Source organism: Thermobia domestica, chromosome 10, assembly GCF_964235325.1.
Source record: "Thermobia domestica chromosome 10, izTheDome1.hap1.1, whole genome shotgun sequence".
NCBI classification, from domain to species: domain Eukaryota; kingdom Metazoa; phylum Arthropoda; class Insecta; order Zygentoma; family Lepismatidae; genus Thermobia; species Thermobia domestica.
This window is the reverse complement of record NC_137463.1, coordinates 9,399,672-9,418,940: the sequence shown is the minus strand read 5'-3', so window position 1 is coordinate 9,418,940 and position 19,269 is coordinate 9,399,672. Positions and strand designations below refer to the sequence as shown.

At 35.8% G+C, this 19,269-nt stretch overlaps 1 protein-coding gene across 1 annotated transcript in view; it reads right to left on the bottom strand.

The window, feature by feature from the left end:
* The window catches only part of LOC145662267 (methylosome protein WDR77-like), a 43,328-nt gene that overhangs the window by 10,435 nt on the left and 13,624 nt on the right, over positions 1-19,269 (bottom strand). The window contains exons 3-5 of the mRNA XM_081727652.1: positions 9,816-9,991; positions 3,252-3,424; positions 2,675-2,858 (exon numbers count right to left, since the gene is read on the bottom strand). Of these exons, the coding sequence (XP_081583778.1) occupies positions 2,675-2,858; positions 3,252-3,424; positions 9,816-9,991 (533 nt within the window). The remainder of the gene's footprint in view (positions 1-2,674; positions 2,859-3,251; positions 3,425-9,815; positions 9,992-19,269) is intronic.

The following is a 19,269-nucleotide window of genomic DNA, read 5'->3' as shown; positions in this document are numbered from 1 at the left end:
GTTGTACATATTATTATTCACCGGTTGTACATAGAAAAATGAGGGCAAAAAAACAATGGGGTGGCGGTCGCCCCTCCTTGGCCCCCTGTAGCGCCGCCACTGGATTAATAAAAAGTAGATGATTATGGAAGAACTGGTTCAATAAGAAATGTGGAAGGAAACGGAGAAACCCCGAGTAAACCAACGGACACGATGTTGTATACAAAATCACATGACATGAGATGGATCCAAGGTCACTCGTTATACCAGAGGTGAGTGTTCTGCCACTAAGCCACCGTGACCTTCTCTATTTAAAAAAATCAGTGACGATCGGATAGATAGAATTAATTACATAGGTAATTTTATTTTAACAACCGAACTGTCAATGCGATAATTCTTACATTGAAATGACTAAAGAGAAACAAAGGAACTACGCTTTTAGAAAACACAGTAACACACACAAGAGATCATATTTGTGCTGTTTTTACCTTATCAAAACAGCTAGGCATATCTAAACACAACTTTTAAAAGAGGTTAAAATTATTAAGAAAACGTCAACCGTAGTAGAAAGAAATGTATTCGAGTCTTATTATAGTAGGACCAAACACCCAATATTCAATTTGGATAAGGGCAATCTCTAAAAGACTTACGATATAGTTATAAATAGCTTAATTCAAAAAGATAGGTCTCAGTGACATTAAATTATACCTTTGCAACACAATATTCAGGTTATGGAAAGAGACTTAGCCTAAAGAACATAAAAACGTGGCGTTAACTTAAAGTTTTCATTTTATTCTTTGAAGAATCTGTCCAATAAAGGTGGCTTGAGCACAGTAGCGGATCCAGAAGGTAAAAACTGTGTGTGTGTGGGAAGGGGAAGAGGGGGGGGGGGAGCAGCCAGAACCCAGAATATAATAGATACACATGAGTTTACTATCTTCTTGTTTCTTTTCTCAAACACAGATTGGTGAGCAACATGGAAATTTTAAAACTTTTCTCTCCCTTGGGAGAGCTGTTTTATACTTTGATAAGATCTCTTAGTAACTGCATCTAGATATTCTATCCTTGGTCTTTCTCTTTCTGGTTTTCCTTCTGCCTTTCCCTCTATCAGCACGGTAATGCAATCAGAGTGCCGCATAATATGGGCGAACATGTTGTTTCTTCTTTTTCCTATTACCTTCATGATCTGTCGTCCTTCATTAGCTTCCTTTAGTACGTCTTCATTCCTTTTCCTTTTGGTAAATGATATGCGCAGCATTCTGCGCCAACACCACATTTCAAATAATTCCACTTTGGATATTTCAGCTTTCCTCAATATCCACGTCTCTGATCCGAATTTACTATAGCTCCAATAATTTTTGTCACTCAAAAAACTGTAGAGGAAGCTAGCCCTTCTCCCTGTCCCGGCCCAGATCCACCACTGCTTGAGCGTGGTGCCGACCATATCACCTCCTGTATGTGATGAAGGTTTTAGTAGACATGGAGAGCTACCTCCACAGTAAGTGTGGCCTTCATGGCCTATTCCAAATGAAAGACGCATTGCTTTTTTCCCCCCATTATTTTTAACATATTCTAGAAAGAATACTTTACCACGAAAGCGAATCGATATTAATACTCATCAATTATTGAATATTTCCAATAATGGTAAGGTGAGTGATACTATTCCGGTTGGGCAACTCAAGCTGTGCCCGGTAGAAAGAGAAAAGGGAAGCTTCGGAAAAATCATTAACATGATATTACGTATCATACGTTCATACGGTCTGTGACTGAACCAGAATTTTGCACCAAAGACCAGATTTATTAGTTTGACACTGTGCACTCCTTTCCAGCAGTAACTTAGAAAGAATGAAATTGTTACTTTTACATTATATACGCCCTTTAGGGTAAAGACAACGGATGATTATTAACAAAAGGTAGAATGTGGACGTGAAAGGAAAGGGTACAATTCCGAAGAAAGAAAGAAAGAAAGAAAGAAAAAAAGATGTTGTCCACCATATATACCAGGATCGAATCAAGAACCGCTCATACCAGGGGGGAGACACTCACTGAGCCACCTTATCTCCTTCGTGGAAACTTTGAATACATACCTCGACATACAGGGTGTTATAAAAAAAATGTGTCAAAATATTTTGGGAAAAGATTCCTCACAACAAAATAAGAAGAAAAAAAAGTTCACATGGATCTGTACTAAAAAGTGGATAGTTTCGGAGTTTTAGAGTGCCGAAAACGTGAAGCAAGTGAATTTTAAAACTTCATAGTTCCGCTACTATGGGACCTATCGTAGTCGGGTCAAGACATCACTGAGGGAACTGGTATGTGAACTATTCAAGTATCCATGTTTAAGAATGCTACAGTACTTGCACAATAATTTTTAGAGAGATAGACGGAGAGTGATAAAATACTACCAAACAGCCTCTCTAAAAATGATTGTGCAAGTATCGGAGGTTCTGAACAATGGGTATTTGGACAGATCACATACTAGTTCCTCAGTGATGTCTTGACGCGACTACGATAGATTCTATAGTAGTGTAGCTATGGAACTTTGTTAATTTTTTCACGTTTGCGACAGCCAATAACTACGAAACTATCCACTTTTGACCACAGATTTATATGAACTTTTTTTTCTTATTTTGATTGAGGAGTCTATTCCCAAAATATTGTGACAAATAGTATACTATACGTATATACAACGTACCAATGGTTTGCGAACGCCAATCTATGTATTGGTCTTTGGAAAAATGACATTTCAAACACCGGACATTTCTCCTGACGAGTGTCCAAATAACAGATCTGTCCCGTTGCAGTTCCTACGACGAGGGTGTGCTCCTTCGTTGGCTGCCATGAAACTGCAGTCAACCCATGGGAAGATTCATAAGCAGCTGAAAGAAAGGAGAGAAGAAAATGTTACACTGCATATACACGGTCTTAGTGACAATCTTGTCTTTCTGGGTGATAGACCAATAACCTACGATGACCTAACGAGACGGCCTTTCTCTCCCTTAAACCAAACGTTACATCTGTTAACAACTACATTTTCACCTTTCGTATAATATATATATATTTTTTTAAAAACACTATTACGATTCACAGTGCATTTTAACAATGTTAGATCTTATTGTAAACAACTGAAAAAAGAAAGCCCTATCTTAAAAAATTCAGTTCGACTTGTTAGTAATACTGTAAACCCATCAAAAACCGAAATAATACAACAACATACTGCTATAACAATTATCCTACATCAAGCATTATTTACAATAAAATTAAGACTATACCTCTGGCTGGTTTCTGAAGTCGTGTGTCCCACACTAAACACGAACCATCTAAGGAGCAGGACGAAAAAATACAGTTACTCTGGGTATTGGCACTCACAGACTCTACTTGATGCGTGTGTGCTGGTCGGTAGGTGAATTCAGAGGCTAATGTTTCTAACCTCCACACTTTGATGCTAAAACAAACATTTTCTATTTTAGAAGGTTATAACTACACTAGAACATATTTATATTAGGCAACGTTTGTTCTGTAAACTAGGAGATTAACACAATTAAAAAGTTAAATATACTGACCAGCCAGAACATTATGACCACCCGTTATATTTTGACTGAAGTCGTTGGCTGATGTAACAGGCACGGGGTACTGTACAGCGAAACTACTCGCCAGACAGTGACAGGGACCTCACTCGATATATGTGTGTGATGCTTGTGCATAGAATGGAAAAAACGTCGATATAACAGTCAGATAAGGGCCAGATTGTGATGGTCAGACGGCTGGGAGCGAGCATTCGGAAACAACGCAACTTTTCGGGTATTTACGAGCTGCCATGTTTACCGTCTTCCAAAGGTGGAAAAAGGATGCTATACAAAATACGAAATAATACAATATGGGGTGGCCACTCTTCATTAAAGTTGCCGGACGTCGTACACAGTCGATATTAGTAGAACAGGAAAGGACGCAAACTGTGGCAGAATTGATAGCAGACTTGAATAGTGGACAAAGCACGAATGTCTCTGAGCATACAGTTTACCGTACGCTGTTTGATATGATCCTCTGCAGCTAACATCTGGATCAGAATCCGTCGCTTCTAGGGGAACGGCTGCTCGAGACGTATACAGTAGGTTGACGACAGGTCGGTGGTGGCTCTTATTATGATTTGGGGAACCTTGACATGCTCACCTGGTAATGCGTGTGGAGAGCACCGTGACGGCTCCTAGCTATCGGCAGGTCATTGATGATCACTTATACCCATTTATGTCAGCCATATTTCCAGCTGCGAATGGCATCTTTCAGCAGGACAACGATTGTCAGGTCAACGATGTGCTACAGTGGTTTAAGGAGCACAGTGATGAATTTTATTTGCTGCAATAAGCCCCAAAATCACTTAATCTTAACCCGATTGAATTCTTTGCTGTGTCATTGAATGTCAGATCTGAGATAATGCACTCCCCTCCTCCCCCCACCGAATTTACAGAAATTAAGTGATCTAAGAGTGTAACTGTAGTGCACCATGCCTTAGTCACCTACTAAGGTCATGCCATATATTAAATAGATGGTCATAATGTTCTGTAGTCAGTGTATAATTCCATCAGTCATAAATCCGCTCTTTAACACTTGTCTATAAAATCCATTAAATCTTGTCTATAGTTACAATGTGCTTACTATGTTTCGCGACCAATTTAATAAATATTCAGAATTGACTATCTTTAGTTCTCTTTAATCTTCACCATGTGTTCCACTTCTCAGTACGGCTGAAAATTTTTGGATTCTAATGTAGGGCACTTCTTTTGATATGCTGTTAAGTATCCTCATTACACCTTTTTGATATCCCAAATGGACTCAAAGTGGGTACCCTGAGGTGAGATTTGATTTGAGGAAATCTATATTGTAAAATTCTCACTGTAAGAAGGTAGGTATAACTTGGTAGAGTAAAATTATATGTCCGGAATCTTTTCAATCTACTGGTATTATTATAAAATCCACTACAAACAGTATTCTACGAGAATAATACAATAATGTAATTTCTCTAATACAAGATCAAAAAAAAAAAAAAAAAAAAAAAAAAAGTGACCCAAGGACTAAACAACCTGGACAGGATCTCCGCAGCAAGCTAGGTGGAGTGCATTAAGAATCCCCAGTGCTCCGAAGCAAGCAGAGAAGAGGTTAAGGGTCATAGAGCTCCGGGCAAATTAATTGACTGAGGCTGGGAATTCTAACAGAACTCCGAAGCAAGCTACGCGGTAGGAAAGGAAAAGCCTACAGTTCCGAAGCAAAACAGAAGCTTTGGGTTGGGTATCTCCTAGAACTCCTTCGTCATGTAACTGTAGGTGTCGCTGATGCATCTTGTAGTACTCCAACGTAAGGCGTAGTACTCCATCGTAAAATGCACCTGGTTGTTATTTATAAATAGGAGTACGTGTAGAATGCTCTGTAAACTCAATTAAATGTTCTGTGTTTGTAAACACAAGCACGTGGTTCATTACAATATTATATTGCAAAAATGAAATCGACGTTGTCTGTTACATTGTAATGGAAAAAACGGCTGAACCGTTTGAAAGAATTTTTAAATATAATTCATATTTATCTTGAACTGGGCTTTAATCATGTCACTCTGAACAAACTGTGCAGGTACGGAGAGGTGCTTCGAAATCTATGCTAATACTAGAGTGTCTCAGGAACCCCTTAAGTTAGGAAGATTAAACGCAATACATGAAGTTATTAAAAATAAGCGGACACTTCACGGAGTTTTCAAAAATTCCTCTGTTAAGGGGAAAAGGAAGAAAATTTCTATATTTTTTCCCTCCACACTCAAGTCGACATTGTTTGTCTCATCATCACGGAAAAATGGCTCAACCGTTTGAAAAAAAAATGAACGTAGCGCTTTCCTTCAATCGGGCTTTCCTAATATCGTTTTTGTTAAAATGCATTCTGTTTGGAGGAAGAGGGAGTTTAAAATGTACGCGCGCCAGAACTAAATAATTATAATACATAATTAATAGACAAAAATAAATAAAAATCGCCAACCCTTTATGTTAAGGAGATTATTTTGATTTTGGCTTGAAGTCAGTGTCCCTTTCAGAAGCGAGGCTATATGAGACGGGACCTACTGATTAACGTGAAATTCGAACCATTTGAGATCCCGCCGGGATTGGAACCCGAGTCTCCCACACCAAAGGCGAGTATGCTAACCGCTTAGCCACGAAGGAGCAAGGAGCTCGTTAAGAAGATTATATCTGGTATATAAACTCCTTACTAAAAGCCAGTAAATACGTACCTCAAGGTTTTAAAATTTTTGCTTTTAAGAAGGTACAGGGATAACTGCTATAATGTTTTTTGTCAATATATAAAAATAGCAACGCTGTCTGTCTCATTATCACAGGAAAACGGCAGAACAGTTTGGAACTGATTTTTGAACTTAGCACTTGGCTCAGGCTGAGTTTATAATGCTATTTTATAAAATTGATTATCTTAAAACGCCTGTCCATATATATACCATAAAATTTACTTATTTTCCTCCAATTGTTTTAATGCATTAGAAATAACAAATATGTCCAGATGTTATTATATCAACCTCGTACAACGATGTTGAAGTTCTTTGGTGCAGTTCTCCATTTCCCTGAAAACAACGAAGAACTGAACCTGTGGCCCAGTTAAACGTCGCTATCTCGACTTGCGGAATCGAGAAGAAAAATAGGTAAGGTCGGTTCGTGGCAAAACAAGCAAGATCACACGAAACAGAATATTTACAATGCCATGTAAAAAATACTGAAAAGAAGACATGACATAATGAATTTATGAACAAAGTTAATAATAAAATCAACAGAATTGTACACACAAATAGTAATGTTTTCCAAATCAATATATTATTGATTCTATCAACATATGCAACTGATCAATTGTTTTACAAATGTTTACATAATAGTGTTCAAATACTCATATGAACTTCCAAATTTCTATATTCTACATCTCCGTGAATGAGTGTTGTTACATATAATTTTTATTTGCCTACAGAATTCAGGTAAGGTTCAGGTAAGTATTATTAATTCCAAGTAGCAGTAGGTTAGGTTTCATCTTTAAAAGGATAAGTTTAGATAGAAAGTAATGAAGTAAGTTCCAGACGAATTTCAAGTAAACTAAGGTTGATTCCCATACGGTAATACAAATGATTTCTATTCGTACTTCTTATCATTCTAATGTATTTTAGTTGACCTTTTGAGCAATTGTTGGTTAGTTTGTCTTTATAAATATCCAGTAAGTTGGCTGTTTTCTGATTTTATAAAATTATTATATTTTTTTATGCATTTATAGTTATTATTAATATTCTTGTATTCCTTCCAGGTTCACGGACGTATTAGACGTGGCAGACATATCAACAGTAACGAAGTGATCCCTTTACTTGTTAAAATCTTCTCCCTATATCCAAAACCTCATTCAATTTATTTTCTTTTATTTGTATATACTTATATTCCCTTAATTCTTATTAACTCATTTTCTTTATTATTTTATTTTACTTTTACTACTTTTTTACCACGTAGCTTCATTTTTTTATATAAAATAATTATCAAATTATTTTTCTTTTCAGGGAATCGAAATCAACGTTTTAGTACCAGGGATTATTTTTAATGCACACGTCATAATGACATCTTCCTGCTGATGAATATCTAAAGGATATATTTCCAAACCATTACTACATTTGCAAACATATTGTTTCATTACAATAATATGCAGCCAGTTTATGAATAGCCTACGTAAATTTAAGTACCATATGCATATTCAATAATTATAAGAAATTTTGAATTGTGAGGCCAATCATTGATTCCTGGAATTTTGACATTATATCTGTATACAAATCAAGAGTGCATATTATCAGGTGGAACATGAAACTTCGGGAAGATTAGCTTCCCGAGAAAAAATTATTTGGCTCATAGCCATTCTTTATTTTCCTTTCCACCTTCAAAATAAATATTTTTTTTAGTAATTATCAAATTACCTGTTAGCTTCTTCAGGAACTATTTTATTATATTTCCGCACTTTTATAACATAAAATTCAACAATAATTTGAAATTATTTTCAGCAAGTTTTCCTCTTTTCTTTCAGACGTTCAAAACTTTTTTCAGATCAAAACAGATAATCATTAATTTAATACATTTTCTTCTTCTTTTAATCTTTGTTTCTAGGGATGATACGGGCCACAAAACTCATTGCCCACATCTAAATATTTAACACTAAACATAATTAAAATTTTAAATTGAACGTGTTTAGAAATACAAATACACAAAATTTAACTACAAAACACAAATTAAAAATATATGTAATGCAGGGTATAGATTCAGAATACCGGGGCATTACAAGTTTTCATGTTGCCTTCATTAAAATGAGTACCATCTATAGCTGCTATAAATAAGGCAGTTTAGGCTGTATAGGCCTGTAAATATTCCCAATCACTTTATTATTTTGTAGGCCTATATAGGCCTTATAGGCTATTATAGGCCTATTTGCCTATCATTTGCACATTCAGAACTCCCAATACAGCACGATACAGTATTCGTTAGGATTTAATAGTAATGAAATATCTTCCAAAAATATCCAAAACGTAGTTGCCAATTGCATTTATTAACAAAATTTTCAAAGAACACATTAATAACAATTATAATGCTACGCTTATCCAATGGTGGCTTCATCACCATCCGTCAAGATCTATCCATTATGAACTGAGTTTGAGTTTAACGTCCCTTTCAGCAGTGAAGCTATATGAGACGGGACCCATTTATTAACGTGAAATCCGAACAACATGAGCTCCCGCCGGGAATCAAACTCGGGTCTCCCACACCAAAGGCGCGTACACTAACCGCTTAGCCATGAAGGAGCTCTCTATCCATTATGACTCTGGAACTTATTACAATTTCGAAATTTTCTCTGACCAGAGTAACACATTTATTTCTTAAAACTACAACATAAAACAGGGTTGTAAACTGTAGGATTCAATACATCATTCTTCGTTTTGCTCACTTTTGAGTGTCATGACCCACTGATTTCGCTAGTTACACTCTAATGTATTATCGCCATTTTGTACAATCTACAGTTTTCTTTAAGGGACTCTGAAGAGGCGCGCCAGTTCTGTGACTTATTTCTCCTATCCACCTGTAAAGGGTTCTTCCTCGCCTTCTTCTACTCTCAACTTCACCTTCCATGATGGTTTTATGAATATTATCTCTCTATCTCACAGTGCCATACGCCCTCTTATATGTGGGAGGAAGAACTATTGGTAACATGTGACTTATCGCGAAAATCAGGGTACCTTAGGCATTGGCATGAGCCAAATACAAACAATATTGCATGATCATTTAGGTGTGAAAAAAAGTTTTCGCTCGTTGGATCCCACACAATTTAACTCAATCACAAAAAGACGCCCGTGTGAAGCGGTGCAAAGTTATGGCGAAACGGTTCAAGACTGGATCATCTAATTTTGTGTTTAACATCGTAACAGGTAATCAGGGTGTCTACTAAAATTTCAAAATGAAATTTCGTAACTTTTTCGTGACCTTTTCTTTACCAAATCATAAAATTTCCTAACATTTTCAATAGCGAATTCGGGTGCGCATTAGGCCGAATTTTCATCCATGCGATAGAAACGTACTTTGCTTACGATTTGGTAGCGTCTAAAGCCGACCATAGACATTTTAGGTGGTGAATTTTGACGTTTTATAGAACAAAATTTTCCAATCTGTACTTACATTTGCACAGTTAAAAAAAATATAATTACTTCTACTGTAAAACAATTATCGATTTCACCTGGATATTTCTGGATTGTTGTTAATAAACCTATAAATAAATTAAAAAGATACCTCATATCCATACTCCCTGAAATTGCTATTGATTTGTCAGGAGTGAGCGAAAGACTAAGTACTCCACTGTCATGTTCACATGACGACGCCAAAGTAGTAAAATGGAACACGTGCTCATCAGGTACTTCTGACAACTCCATCAGCTGAACTATTCCAGAATCTTCTCCAAGGAGCATCTACAGAAAAATATCCACCAATATATGAAATAAACATAGTCAAATATTTATCATTACGTTATTTTCCTAAAGAATATACTACCTTATCTTTTCATTGCGTACAACTTTCAACAGGGTTAGTATCAGGGTCAACAGTAGTTATAGGAAGAGTAAGAAAATTGCAGTTTGGTTTTATAAGACAGGAGTAGTAGGCCCCCCCGTATGGCTCGCCGAGTCAGCAAAAATTTTTGTGACGTCATAGGTCAAAGGTCAATGACCTTGGCCCGGGGTCAATGACCTAGGGGTACTTAGGACCACCCCCTCTAAATTTTGACAGGGGTACCTTGGTCCACCCCCTAAATTTTGGCAGGGGTACATAGGACCACCCCCCTTAAATTTTGGAAATTCCCAAATCTAAAAATTTGGTATGGTAGCCTAGGACCATAGTATGTACCTCTATCCGTATTGGGGGGTCTATGTCGTTCCCTTTCATGGGTAAAAAATTGCCAAAAATTCAAATTTCGGGGGTTTTTGACCTAATTTATTCCCTTTGATGAGGTATTATTACCCTATATGGTTATATGGACGTATACAGGGGTCCATTAACTTTCATAAGACGTGGGTATATTAATGCACCCCTTGAAAAATTTGGGAGGGTACCTTGGCCCACCCCTTAAATTTTGGAAATTGACCAATTTAAACATTGGGTATTATAGTATAGGACCCTCATATGTATTATGATAAATTTGGATGGTCCACCTCGTTCCCTTTTAGGGGTACAAAATTGCCAAAAATATAAACGTAAGCAATACGTTATACCACGTGTTTGGTTTTTGGTCGATTTTATCCCCTTTGATGAGGTGTTATTATCCTATATAGTTATATGGTTATGTATAGGGGTCCATTCCCTTTCATAAGATATGGGTATATTTGTGCACCCCTTTAAAAATTTGGGAGGGGTACCTTGGCCCACCCCTTAAATTTTAGAAATTGCCCAATTTAAACATTTGGTATTATAGTACTGGACCCTAACATGTATTATGATAAATTTGGGTGGTCCACCTCATTCCGTTTTAGGGGTACATAGGACCACCCCCCTTAAATTTTGGAAATTGCCCAATTTAAACATTTGGTATTATAGTACAGGACCCTAATATGTATCATGATAAATTTGGGCGGTCCACCTCGTTTCCTTCTAGGGGTACAAAATTGCCAAAAATATAAACGTAAGCAATACGTTGTACCACGTGTTTGGTTTTTGGTCCATTTTATCCCCCTTTGATGAGGTCCTATTACCTTATATGGTTATATGGTCATGTATAGGGGTCCATTACCTATCATAAGACATAGGTACATTGATGCACCCCCGGGAGGGGTACTTTGGCCCACCCCTTAAATTTTAGAAATTGACCAAATTAAACATTGGGTATTATAGTACAGGACCCTAATATGTATTATGATAAATTTGGGCGGTCCACCTCGTTCCCTTTTAGGAGTACAAAATTGCCAAAATATAAACGTAAGCAATACGTAGTACCACGTGTTTGCTTTTTGGTCGATTTTATCCCCTTTGATGAGGTGTTATTATCCTATATAGTTATATGGTCATGTATAGGGGTCCATTCCCTTTCATAAGATATGGATATATGGTGCACCCCTTTAAAATTTGGGAGGAGTACCTTGGCCCACCCCATAATTTTGGAAATTGCTCAATTTAAACATTTGGTAGGACGAAACAGGAGAAAACATGTTCCCTTTTAGAGGTACAAAATTGCCAAACTATAAACGTAAGCAATACGTTGTACCACGTGTTTGGTCTTTTGGTCCAATTTATCCTCTTGGGTGAGGCCCTATTACCTTATATAGTTATATGGACGTATACAGGGGTTCATTATCTTTCATAAGATATGGGTATATTTGTGCACCCCTTTAAAATTTGGGTGGAGTACTTTGCCCCACCCCCTTCAATTTTGGAAATTGTCCAATTTAAACATTTGGTATAATAGTATAGGACCCTAATATATATTATTATATCCCTTTTAGGGGCACAAAATTACCAAATTTTACTACAACCACGTATTTGGTATTTTGGCTCATTTTATCACCTTGGATGAGGTCCTATTACCTTATATAGTTATATGGACGTATACAGATGTCCATTTCCTATTATAAGACATAGGTACATTTGTGCATCCCTTTAAAAATTTGGGAGGAGTATCATGGCCAATCTTTTAAATTTTGGAAATTTTCAAGTTTAAGCATATACTACTGGACTCTAACATGTATCATGATAAATTTGGGTGGTTCACTTCGTTCCCTTTTAGGGTACAAAATTGCCAAAATATAAACATAAGCAATATGTTGTACCACGTGTTTGGTTTTTTGATCCAATTTATCCTCTTGGATGAGGACCTATTACCTTATATGGTTATATGGTCATGTATAGGGGTTTATTCCCTATCATAAGACATAGGTACATTTGTGCACCCCTTGAAATTTTTGGGAATGGCACCTTGGCCCACCCCTTAAGTTTTAGAAATTGCCCAATTTAAACATTTGGTATAATAGTACTGGACAGTAATATATATTACTATAAATTTGGGTGGTCCACCTCGTTCCCTTTTAGGGGTCATTTTGTTCCGCTTTAGGGGTGAACATGGATACCTTGCAATCGTCCCGAGTTCGATTCTTGGTGCTAGTTTTAGGAAATGTTGAATTTAACGTCTCCGCAAAACGATGATGATAAGTGATAGGACGAAACATGAACTTACTTGATTGAGGATTGAAGCAGGGACCTCACACATTAGTGACAAACGCGGATGGGATGATGTGATTTTGGACCTAATTAGTAACTCTCGTTTCCGTTCATGGATTAAATAAAAAGATGACTCTTTGCTTAAATCTGATTAGTTCATTGTTCGAGCGATTTTTAAACGCTCAGCGTTTGTTGATCAGTAAGCGCTTCATTGATGGAAACAATGTTGCCAGATTTTGAAAATCTAAACTGCTCCGATTCTTTTTCGAAACGGTTCCGCTGAGTGCAAGAATTTTTCAAAACTAAAAATTTTAAAAACTAAAAATTTTCAAACTAAAAAAATTTAAACTTTTCAAAAAAATTTTTCGAACTAAAAAAATTCAAATAAAAAAATTTAAACAAAAAATTGTCAAACAAAAATTTTCAAACTAAAAGATTTCAAATAAAATTTTGAAACAAATTTTGAAAATCTAAAATTTTTAAAACTAAAAAATAAAATCAAACTTTCTGGAACGAAATTTTTTAAACTTAAAATTTTCGAACTCGAACCGAATTAGAAAACTAAAAAACTTTTCGAACCAAATTTTCAAACAATTTTTTTTCGAACTCAGAAAGTTTCAAACTTAAAACTTGCAAATCAAAATTTCAAACTAAAAAAGTTTTCGATCTAAAATTTTGAACTAAAAAAATTCGAACTCAAAGTTCTCACTAAAAATTTTCGAACTCAGAAAGTTTTAAAATCAAAATTTGAAACTCAAGTTTCGAATTTAAAATATTTTCGAACTACAATTATCAAACTCAAACTTTTAGAAAATCTTAACAGAGATTGAAAGTGATCACTCGTTTCGCGAGCCGTAACTTTTAGTAATGTAACATAGTTTACGGTTTAAGATTTATATTGTCTTGAGAACGATTGAGTTCGTTTATGTAATGAACCCGTTGGCCAGCCATAGCCTGATTTCACATCGTAGCTCATGAAAGCAATCTTGTTGTAGTTGTGTAGCCGTGACCATTTTTCTGGACATAGCCTGTACGATCACCAGGAATGAAATACTACTTAGTTTAGATACCATTAAGACGCGATTTAATAAATATTAGCCACATTAACACTTGAACTTGTATGAAACGAATAACAGCTTACTGATCAAAGCACAGAACGAAAAAATGCTAAGATGGACAGAATTTCATTCGTGACGTCAAGCACGGAAGTATTTCCTTACCTCTCATTCCTCTCACTTGAAGGTCAAGGTGCTAATCAGCATTTTCCAGGTTGAATGCATTACAATAAAAAAAAAATCTTTCCTTAAGCCCATTTGAGATTTCAGTGGCTAAGTCCAGGTTTGATTTTTGGCGTTATTATTACGGGTTTAAGTACACAACCCACAGAAGTACGTTCAAGTCTTATACAGCCTAAGGTCATAAACGCTTTCCATCTTATACGTAAAATAGAAACAAATATTTGGTGTTTATAGCTACATTTATGATGATTCGCATTTCACTTTGAACTGTAGGTCCACGTCCTATACAGCCTCGATATTGTTAAGTCAACATAAAACATTTATGGTGGTTCAGATTTTATCGTTCACGTCTTATGCAGTCTAGGAACACAAGATTTACGTCCTCGGCACTGTCAAGAGAACAAAAAACACTCGTGGTGGTTCAGAGAAATGAAATTAAATCTTTGAGTTTTACGTCTTACGGTTATGATAACTAGGCTAAAGAAGACGATGATGATGAGAAATAAATGTAATGATGGATTAAATATAGTGGGGAGAACCCTGAGAAAACTCATGCACACGGCTTTTTTTTTGTTCACTACAAAGCAACTTGGCGTTAGCTAAGATCGAACCAGCGACCTTACACACCTCTGTCATTGAGTCATCACGACGTAAAACAGATAATGATACACTTAACATGAAACAAGCAAGGTCACTGAGTTGAGGAAGATCATTTTGCAGGCCTCAGCTTTTTCTCGAGGAGCAAATACCACAACAATAATTTAAAAACCATTCATGAAAAAGACTGTTGTTTAGACTAACATCACGCACACACACACACACAAACACACAATGTTGTTTATTACAGCACATACTGATTACATTTTTAAATACAAATATATTACTTATGTTGATTTCAATGAAAATGTAATTAAGTTTTAGCAGTAGGCACAGACTGTTCGTGCAATACTTTTATCGTATAAAACCTTCACTTAAAATAGTGAACGTCAGCAGGATCAAACTAGAATCCTTTTCGCATTAGATGCACTTGTTCACTTTTATGAAAATGTTTTCCAGCCGGAATCGATCTTCTTGTAAATGTTATTTAATACAAATCACTCGTATTACAGCACCATGGTACAAAACAATATGAGATCAAAACGATAAATCGTTCATTTCTTTTACACAAGGAAAGCCGAACCATGGTATCGTAACAGTTTTTTTTCTTTCTTCATTTACAATCTTATGAGGGAAGCTCTTCCACCATAGTAAATTGAATTCAATGTAGCATCATTCACTACTGGCACGATCTTTCATGAAATAAGTAACATGATAATCCTATAAGAACGACGGGAAGCACTCTAAAGGAATCGAACTGAAAACCTCTTGCACCAGAAAAATTGGATTCAATGCAACATTATAGCATCACTAGGTAACACGGTAATCACTATTGCAGTAAATGACAAGTTCAATGTTACAAACACATGACTGATATCTTAGTAACTAAGCAACAGTAACACAATTTAAAGAGAGAGAATGCAATATGACAGAGCTGAATGACGTTATAAAGAAAAACTGCAAATTCTGCATTCTTCATCTATGACAAAGAAACTATGATACTGAAGTAATGAAATTCATTTCGTTACGAAACTTGTGCAAGAAGCCGCTCCTCTCTTTCGTCATCTTCGCCCTCGCATGTGATTTTTTTAAATGCAATTTCAATATGACAGAAGCTGACTTAATATTTAAAGTGTTTGGCAATGTAAATGGAAAATTGGTTCATTGCTTTTAACAACTAAGCAGACGTTGATTTTGAGGTCCGAGTTCCCAGCTCATAAGATATGAATCGCTGTGTTAAACGAAATATGTCCTTTCCTTAAAGTTCTAATCGATCCGGGGTTCGACTCCAGGTAAGGAAACACACATTTTTGTTTGTTCTATCGCAGGATGTCTTAACATTTGATGGTTCAGATTTCATCCTATTTCACGTCTTAATGGTAGCTAAACTAAGTAGTATTTCATTCCTGGTGATCGTACAGGCTATGTCCAGAAAAATGGTCACGGCTACACAACTACAACAAGATTGCTTTCATGAGCTACGATGTGAAATCAGGCTATGGCTGGCCAACGGGTTCATTACATAAACGAACTCAATCGTTCTCAAGACAATATAAATCTTAAACCGTAAACTATGTTACATTACTAAAAGTTACGGCTCGCGAAACGAGTGATCACTTTCAATCTCTGTTAAGATTTTCTAAAAGTTTGAGTTTGATAATTGTAGTTCGAAAATATTTTAAATTCGAAACTTGAGTTTCAAATTTTGATTTTAAAACTTTCTGAGTTCGAAAATTTTTAGTGAGAACTTTGAGTTCGAATTTTTTTAGTTCAAAATTTTAGATCGAAAACTTTTTTAGTTTGAAATTTTGATTTGCAAGTTTTAAGTTTGAAACTTTCTGAGTTCGAAAAAAAATTGTTTGAAAATTTGGTTCGAAAAGTTTTTTAGTTTTCAAATTCGGTTCGAGTTCGAAAATTTTAAGTTTAAAAAATTTCGTTCCAGAAAGTTTGATTTTATTTTTTAGTTTTAAAAATTTTAGATTTTCAAAATTTGTTTCAAAATTTTATTTGAAATCTTTTAGTTTAAAAATTTTTGTTTGACAATTTTTTGTTTAAATTTTTTTATTTGAAATTTTTTAGTTCGAAAAATTTTTTTGAAAAGTTTAAATTTTTTTAGTTTGAAAATTTTTAGTTTTTAAAATTTTTAGTTTTGAAAAATTCTTGCACTCAGCGGAACCGTTTCGAAAAAGAATCGGAGCAGTTTAGATTTTCAAAATCTGGCAACATTGTTTCCATCAATGAAGCGCTCACTGATCAACAAACGCTGAGCGTTTAAAAATCGCTCGAACAATGAACTAATCAGATTTAAGCAAAGAGTCATCTTTTTATTTAATCCATGAACGGAAACGAGAGTTACTAATTAGGTCCAAAATCACATCATCCCATCCGCGTTTGTCACTAATGTGTGAGGTCCCTGCTTCAATCCTCAATCAAGTAAGTTCATGTTTCGTCCTATCACTTCTCATCATCATCGTTTTGCGGAGACGTTAAATTCAACATTTCCTGAAACTAGCACCAAGAATCGAACTCGGGACGATTGCAAGGTATCCATGTTCACCCCTAAAGCGGAACAAAATGACCCCTAAAAGGGAACGAGGTGGACCACCCAAATTTATAGTAATATATATTAGGGTCCAGTACTATTATACCAAATGTTTAAATTGGGCAATTTCTAAAACTTAAGGGGTGGGCCAAGGTGCCATTCCCAAAAATTTCAAGGGGTGCACAAATGTACCTATGTCTTATGATATGGAATAAACCCCTATACATGACCATATAACCATATAAGGTAATAGGTCCTCATCCAAGAGGATAAACTGGATCAAAAAACCAAACACGTGGTACAACATATTGCTTATGTTTATATTTTGGCAATTTTGTACCCTAAAAGGGAACGAAGTGAACCACCCAAATTTGTCATGATACATGTTAGAGTCCAGTAGTATATGCTTAAACTTGAAAATTTCCAAAATTTAAAAGATTGGCCATGATACTCCTCCCAAATTTTTAAAGGGATGCACAAATGTACCTATGTCTTATAATAGGAAATGGACATCTGTATACGTCCATATAACTATATAAGGTAATAGGACCTCATCCAAGGTGATAAAATGAGCCAAAATACCAAATACGTGGTTGTAGTAAAATTTGGTAATTTTGTGCCCCTAAAAGGGATATAATAATATATATTAGGGTCCTATACTATTATACCAAATGTTTAAATTGGACAATTTCCAAAATTGAAGGGGGTGGGGCAAAGTACTCCACCCAAATTTTAAAGGGGTGCACAAATATACCCATATCTTATGAAAGATAATGAACCCCTGTATACGTCCATATAACTATATAAGGTAATAGGGCCTCACCCAAGAGGATAAATTGGACCAAAAGACCAAACACGTGGTACAACGTATTGCTTACGTTTATAGTTTGGCAATTTTGTACCTCTAAAAGGGAACATGTTTTCTCCTGTTTCGTCCTACCAAATGTTTAAATTGAGCAATTTCCAAAATTATGGGGTGGGCCAAGGTACTCCTCCCAAATTTTAAAGGGGTGCACCATATATCCATATCTTATGAAAGGGAATGGACCCCTATACATGACCATATAACTATATAGGATAATAACACCTCATCAAAGGGGATAAAATCGACCAAAAAGCAAACACGTGGTACTACGTATTGCTTACGTTTATATTTTGGCAATTTTGTACTCCTAAAAGGGAACGAGGTGGACCGCCCAAATTTATCATAATACATATTAGGGTCCTGTACTATAATACCCAATGTTTAATTTGGTCAATTTCTAAAATTTAAGGGGTGGGCCAAAGTACCCCTCCCGGGGGTGCATCAATGTACCTATGTCTTATGATAGGTAATGGACCCCTATACATGACCATATAACCATATAAGGTAATAGGACCTCATCAAAGGGGGATAAAATGGACCAAAAACCAAACACGTGGTACAACGTATTGCTTACGTTTATATTTTTGGCAATTTTGTACCCCTAGAAGGAAACGAGGTGGACCGCCCAAATTTATCATGATACATATTAGGGTCCTGTACTATAATACCAAATGTTTAAATTGGGCAATTTCCAAAATTTAAGGGGGGTGGTCCTATGTACCCCTAAAACGGAATGAGGTGGACCACCCAAATTTATCATAATACATGTTAGGGTCCAGTACTATAATACCAAATGTTTAAATTGGGCAATTTCTAAAATTTAAGGGGTGGGCCAAGGTACCCCTCCCAAATTTTTAAAGGGGTGCACAAATATACCCATATCTTATGAAAGGGAATGGACCCCTATACATAACCATATAACTATATAGGATAATAACACCTCATCAAAGGGGATAAAATCGACCAAAAACCAAACACGTGGTATAACGTATTGCTTACGTTTATATTTTTGGCAATTTTGTACCCCTAAAAGGGAACGAGGTGGACCATCCAAATTTATCATAATACATATGAGGGTCCTATACTATAATACCCAATGTTTAAATTGGTCAATTTCCAAAATTTAAGGGGTGGGCCAAGGTACCCTCCCAAATTTTTCAAGGGGTGCATTAATATACCCACGTCTTATGAAAGTTAATGGACCCCTGTATACGTCCATATAACCATATAGAGTAATAATACCTCATCAAAGGGAATAAATTAGGTCAAAAACCCCCGAAATTTGAATTTTTGGCAATTTGC